We start from the raw sequence: 6,951 nt of genomic DNA on the forward strand, positions 1-6,951 counted from the left end.
TCTTTCTTTCTTTCTTTCTTTCTTTCTTTCTTTCTTTCTTTCTTTCTTTCTTTCTTTCTTTCTTTCTTTCTTTCTTTCTTTCTTTCTTTCTTTCTTAGATTTACTTATTTATTATGTGTAAAGACACTGTAGGTATCTTCAGATGCACCAGAAGAGGGCATCAGATCTCATTATGGATGGTTGTGAGCCACTATGTGGTTGCTGGGATTTGAACTCAGGACCTCTGGAAGAGCAGTCAGTGCTCTTTAACTGCTGAGCCATCTCTCCAGCCCTTTTTCAGCCTTTTTCTAATTCAGCCACAGGAGTCAGCAGCTTCTGTCCATTGGTTGGGTGCAAATATCTGCATCTGACTCTTTTAGCTGCTTGTTGGTCTTGCGGAGTGCAGTCATGCTAGGTCCATTTTTGTGAGCGTTCCATAGTGTCAGTAATAGTGACAGGCCTTGGGACCTCCCCTTGAGCTGGATCCCACTTTGGGTCTGTAATGTCTTGACTATGATATACTGTGCAGATTTCTTCTCTGGTCTTTTTCTTATTTCTTTTCTTTTCCAGGTGTCCTACACACTTTGTGCATCTTTTTCTTACACTTGGGTCCTTCCTAACTAAAATTCCATTGAGTACCTCTCTAAGCCATTTGATTTTTATCTCGCTTACATGAGTTATGTGTGGGAGTTTGATGGCTTGAATTAGTCTTACATTTTGGTTAAGCTTATTGACCTCATGTTGAGTATGTTACTGATGCGGCCTCTACTCTGGAATGGACTCTTCCTGTGGTCTTCCTATGTTTGTTGAGGATCTTTCTGCTGGGCTTTCTATTTGATTGATTGATTGATTGATTTTTTTCTTTTATCTCATACCTGTTTTCCTTTCTTTTTGGAGTCTTGGTTTTCTTTTCAAATTTTTCCTTGAAGTTACTGATTCTTTCATCTTTGTTTGTTAACCCTATTGTGTAAGTTTCAAAATGATTTCATAACTTTGTTGTCTAGGTTTAGAATTGATTTCCTTTTTAGTTTGGGTCTTCATTTGGTCATTGGTAGTTTTTAAAACTAAGACTTCAGAATCTTTTCTTAGCATTTCACCTCATCGTCTTTGTTTTCCAGTTCTGGCAAATGTTAGCTTATGGGGAAGTCATGCTATACTGCTGTGTTATGGGGTTTGAATTTGTATTGTGGATCTCGTGTGTGTGTGTGTGTGTGTGTGTGTGTGTGTGTGTGTGTGTGTGTGTGTGTGTGTCTGTCTGTCTGTCTGTCTGTCTGTCTGTCTGTCTTTGGGTTGCTTTTTCTCCCTTTCCTTTTTTTTTCATGAAACCCATGTGGATTGTCTGCTTGGATTTATGTTCGGGGGAAAAGTGACTGAAGTAAACAGTTGTGATGATACTTTGACAGTAGTTCCAGTAGCTGTAGGAGTGAGTTTTGTGTCCCTCACTTGTATGCCTATAAGACTTGGAGACAGGGACTCTAGTATACTGGTTGAGGGAAATGTTACAAACACATAGGAGTTAAGAGTATTAGCATTTAAGTAGTTAATGAAGGAACTGTGGGAAGAAAAGTAAATAGAGTACAAAGGAAAGTGTATAGAGGCATAAAAATAGCAGTAGAAAACATTGTATATCAGATTTAGAGAAAAGAGGCACAGACCTAAGAACCTTTTCCAACAGAGTATAAGTTACAGCATATCAGTTGAATACTTAAGATACCAGTATGTAAATATGGAAAAAGAATTAAAAATTTAAAATTACAAAAGATTCATATATAAAAAATTGATTGCTAAAATCAAAAATTAATGATTAAAATCAATGTAGAATAAAATAGAAGGTATTATATTCTCACTGGAGTTTCTTGAACCTGGTTGGAGAGAGCTTGTCCTTGTGTTTGTTCTGTGCTTCAGTACACTATGCCAAATCTTGCTACCACAAGCTCCATGTAAGCTGTGTATCTCCTTGCTTATTGCCTGGGCGGGGTTGCTGCAAATCTTAGATTCACAGTCTCATATTTGCTCGTGCAGCTCTACACTGTAGCTTGGGGTCTGGTGCTCCTGACTTTGATGATGCTGCACCATGTTCCAGATTTTGTAGCTCCTTCCCTGGGTCTAATTCACTTGTTTCATGGGATTTCTCAATCCCAAGATCCCTTACCCTTTGTTGACAGGCTGACAGGCAGACTTGCCCCAGTCTCTTTGGCATTCTTGCCACATTCCCACTGCCTAGCTGTGAGATCACCTGTTCTCCAGGCAGTGCTTGAGAAGGAGGATTTTAGGTGTTAGAAATATTCAATTTCAGATTCCTTCACCTCTTTGTAGTGTGTGGTTTGCTCATGTCTAGCTAACTTGAAATTCTGCCTCCATTTAAATTTTTAACAACCTACCCTGTCTCTTTCGGCAGCTCTGGTGCTTTCACTGGGAGCCAGGAGTCCCTTCAGGACACTTCCCTGGCAGGGTTCATCTGTCCATACTCCATGGTGTGCTCAGGCTCAGATGAGTGCTCAGATTGGGAGGCGGGGTGGAATAAAATCTACCTCACCTTCTTTTTGCCACCTCTATTCTTTCTGTTACTTTGACATTGGTGGCCTTTTATCTTGGCCTTCGATCCAGACACGTGAAATAACAAATGCAGTCTCTGATCTACCATCTTCCCAGAACATTGTCTGTTTCTTTAGTCTAAGATGTTTGTTTTCTTATCCAGTATCACAGGTACATCGAGATTGCAATAAAACAGTGCAGGAGCTCAGGAATTGACTGCAAAATCCATGGTCTCATCCTGCTGGGACGCATCCGTGCTGAAGAGGAGGATTTGGCTGCAGTTCCTTTTCTGGCTTCAGACAATGAGGAGGAGGAGGATGACAAGGGCAGCACTGGGAGGTGAGAGTCCCTACTTACACTCTGTCGTGCTTGGCCGGGCGTGGGGGCGCGCGCCTTTAATCCCAGCACTCGGGAGGCAGAGGCAGGCGGATTTCTGAGTTCGAGGCCAGCCTGGTCTACAAAGTGAGTTCCAGGACTACACAGAGAAACCCTGCCTTGAAAAAAAACAAAAACAAAAACATTCTGTTGTGCTCAATTATATTCTGTCCCATTCACAGGAGTAAATGCTTACTCTGAATGAGGATAGCATTGTGCCTACTAGAGTGCTTGATAGATTTAGTTGGGGTTGGCCTCAAGAATAATTGACTTGCAAGAAAATAAAACAAAAAAATACACATTTCAAAAACATAATCATGAGAGAGGATTAAAAACAAAGTTTACTTTTTCTTTTAACCTGAATTGTCTCTATTTTGGTGTAAATCCTTGTAGCTTCCTTTTTCCTCCCTGTGCCAAAAGATGTTTTTCTACAGTCATGGTATAGTATATATTTTATGGCCAGTTATTTTACTATTAACTTAAATGTTTTACTTGTGCTTTATTATGGTAGAATATACTAAGCATAATCTTCCCATTTCAACAATTTTAAGTTTATAGTTTGATGGCATTAAATACATAGACACTGTTTTAAAACTGTTTCTGGATTGTCTTTAGGTTCTTGTATATGATTTTTATGGAATCTTAGACTTCTTGTTAGTCCTGACTTTATGTGTAAATAGTGATGATGATTACTGTAGTTATCATTCAGCACATGCCTGTGGAGCATCTTCTGTGGGTCAGTCCTGTGGTGAACATAAAAACTGAAGTCAGACAGGCTCATCTACATCAGTTTGTAACTGGGAAATGAGGGGAGCATATGCTGCCTTGAGGGACTACAGTGGAATGTTGCCCCGGACAGAAAGAATCAGTGTTTTATGAAGCAGGGTGAGCAGACAAAAGTAATTGAGGAGCATATGTGAGGGCCAACAGATTCTTCATTTATGTGTCTATTCCAAGACATATATGGAACAAGGGCTGCTTTAGGCTTCTTTACAGAGCTAGCAGCAACATTGTAGATATTCTTTCCTCACAGGTTGTGCTTTTATAGATGAATCTGTGCATGTGGAATTGTTCTGGCAAACATGTGCCAAACATATTGCCATTTGTCCAATGTTGCTAAGACCATGATGAATTCCTAGTAGAGCCAGAGCCTTCTTCCATAGGCTTTGGCACCAACTCAGTTGAACAAACACTTAGCTCTGAGTTGCATTCAGTGATGTAAGGAGACAGAGAAAGTAGTTCCATCTGCATTACTGCTCAATACATGCTCTTAGTCATGAGTGGGCCAGCAACTGTGGGTGAGCCATGTCATTTCAGGGTCTGTGGTATTGGTTTTAGAAGCTGTCCTGCCTTATTTTAAACGTCTTCTTAGAAGATGAAAAGAAATACTATATGCATATACTAGCTTATTTGCAGTATATGTGAGAATTGTAGATTAATGGCTTCTCATTTAGTGGCCACTAAAATGAATTGGGCAGGTCTAATTAGTATATCTATTATATATGTGAGTAATGAATGGCTTAGTGTTGAGTTGTTGTTGTTGCTGTTTTTAATGATTGAATGCACTAACAGGAAAATTGACATTTGGATGCATCTTTAAATTTCTAAATATAATACTGTTAATTAGCTAATAGTATCTGGATTAATTAGCAGTCTAAGCATTTTGTCTCAGAGCCAGCTCCCAAATTGCATGTGTACATAGTGATGATGATTAGCTGACCATTCAGTACTTAACATGGTACCACTCCTTGAATATTCTGAATGTCAGCTCTTGTTTCTCAGCCACATTTTGACCAAAAATCTATTACATGATAATCTGGTACCTTGTATATTAATTTGTTCTACTTTGCCTTTTCTTAGATAAGTCAGCTTTTCTACAGTTTATTCCCATACCAATGTGTTTTGATTTCTTAAAGCAAATATTTATTCTTATATAGCATTCTTAAAAAAACAAACAAACCTCAAGTCTATATAAAGGGTAGTTTCTAGAACCCAAAACCTTCCATTCTTGTAAAAATAGATCTAAAAACAAGTTTAAAAAGAGGATGGAGGAGCAGCGTTTTAGCCCTTGGCCTCAAAATACCAGCTGAGAAAATCTTAACACTATCCTGTGCACTATGAGATTTTTATCAAGTCTCTATTGAGAATTAGTGCTGTGTCTGATTTTGATTGAGTTTCCTACCATCGAGGATAGGTCAGGAGATGGGTTCAACAAAGTAGGTAGCAGCTCAAGAATGAGAGGATGGCAGAACCTCTAGCCTAATGGACCAGTGGCCAGGCATTGTAGCTTGTGTTGTAAACAAAGGATATAAAGGAAGAAAGTAGCAAATTGCCTGATGTGCGTCTATATCAGAAGAACCCCAATATCATGTAGTTAAATCTGTTTAATTTTTTTCTTTGAGAAAAAAAAATTGACCACACACGTATCTACATACAGTACCCCACCCGCATCCCCCAAATGACACAAGGCATACTTGTAGGTAGACTCTGTTAGGACTTTTCCCCAGTGGCTTCACAGGTCCATTTGGATTCTGTTTACTGTGTACCCTGTTGACAAGTAGGACTTGTTTTGAGCTAGTGAAACATTGTAATATTTACTTGTGTTTAAAAGTAAGCAGATATGCACTGGATCATAGGAGTTTTGTCTCACAGAATCTTATGGTAGAGGAATGGCCAATTGATTTGATATCAGAATGTTCTCCATCAATAAAAGGCTAAAATATAAATTTTGCTATTAAAAGATAACATGTTGCTGGGTATGGCAATGCACACTTATCCTAGCACTCAGGAGGCAGAGGCACACAGATCTCAGAACAGCCCAGTCTTCTTAGTAAAGTCCATGCTAGACTGGACTACATATTCCATGCCAGACAGGATTACATGGTGAGATCCTATCTCAAAAACAAACAAACAAATGGACATGTTTGTTGTAGTGAAGGTAAGATAGAGTTATAATCTACAATTTCCACCTATGTTTATAGAAATGTTGGTCACATGGAACATTTACTCATACATATTGGGGGGTTTATTATGTTAAAGCAAATCTTGTAAGAGTTCCTAAGAGTGACTAGAATGTGCTATTACTTGGAGGTGCTCTTTGTGTTTTAAATGCTTTATTTTGAGTAAGCTTTGTTTCTACTTTTGTTTTCTTGTCTAGTCTTATTAGAAAGAAGACTCCAGGGTTGGAATCAACAGCTACAATAAGAACCAAAGTGTTTGTGTGGGGACTGAATGACAAGGACCAGCTTGGTGGGCTTAAAGGCTCTAAGGTACTTATTTATGCCCTGTAGCTGATGTGAATGCTTACTGTTACTTCTCTCTGAGGCCCTGCAGGAGTCAGACTCTTTAAGGATGTACTTTCTAAATGTGGTTTAGGAAATTCAGTTTTCAACAGTAATACACATTATCAAATTGAGTCTGTGAGAAGTCTCTATCCTTTAGATATAGTTGTGTTCTGCCTACCTAAAAGACTATATAAACTAAAACATGTGAAATGATTTGACAATGTATAGGTAAAACTATAGTTTATAATTATATCTTGCCTTCAGTACAATAAAATACTTAGACAATAGTGTCTAAATGCCATAGTGGTACAAAGATGAATTAGTTGTGACTTTTGCTTACTGGATATTTGAGGTAGAATAGCCTTTATGGGGAGGATGCTTTGTGAGCACATAGAAGTGGTAAAAATGCACCTGGTTGTATACACTTCTCATTGTGGAGTGGCTCATGGATAGAGACTTACTCACTACTTCTAAGTCATGAGGCCAAGGAAAAGCCGCATGACAGCTCCCATGCTTGAACTTCATTTTATAAATAATTCGGTTGAAGGCTAATTTGTAAAGTATTTACTTAACAAAAAAAGATAAGATCCCCCACAATAAAAGTAAGTATAACAGGCCGGGTGTGGTGGCACACGCCTTTAATCCCAGCACTCGGGAGGCAGAGGCAGGCGGATTTCTGAGTTCGAGACCTGCCTGGTCTACAAAGTGAGTTACAGGACAGCCAGGGCTACACAGAGAAACCCTGTCTCGAAAAAAACCAAAAAAAAACCAAAAAAAA

The 6,951-nt window shown here is 38.8% G+C and overlaps 1 protein-coding gene across 7 annotated transcripts in view; it reads left to right on the plus strand.

The window, feature by feature from the left end:
• The window catches only part of LOC110336759 (E3 ubiquitin-protein ligase HERC2), a 174,413-nt gene that overhangs the window by 113,378 nt on the left and 54,084 nt on the right, over positions 1–6,951 (plus strand). For all 7 annotated transcript variants that reach the window (XM_021219818.1, XM_029537466.1, XM_029537451.1 and 4 more), the window contains exons 56-57: positions 2,678–2,853; positions 6,047–6,158. In XM_021219818.1, coding sequence (XP_021075477.1) covers positions 2,678–2,853; positions 6,047–6,158 — 288 coding nt within the window. The remainder of the gene's footprint in view (positions 1–2,677; positions 2,854–6,046; positions 6,159–6,951) is intronic.

Source organism: Mus pahari, chromosome 1 (genome assembly GCF_900095145.1).
Source record: "Mus pahari chromosome 1, PAHARI_EIJ_v1.1, whole genome shotgun sequence".
Lineage (NCBI taxonomy): Eukaryota > Metazoa > Chordata > Mammalia > Rodentia > Muridae > Mus > Mus pahari.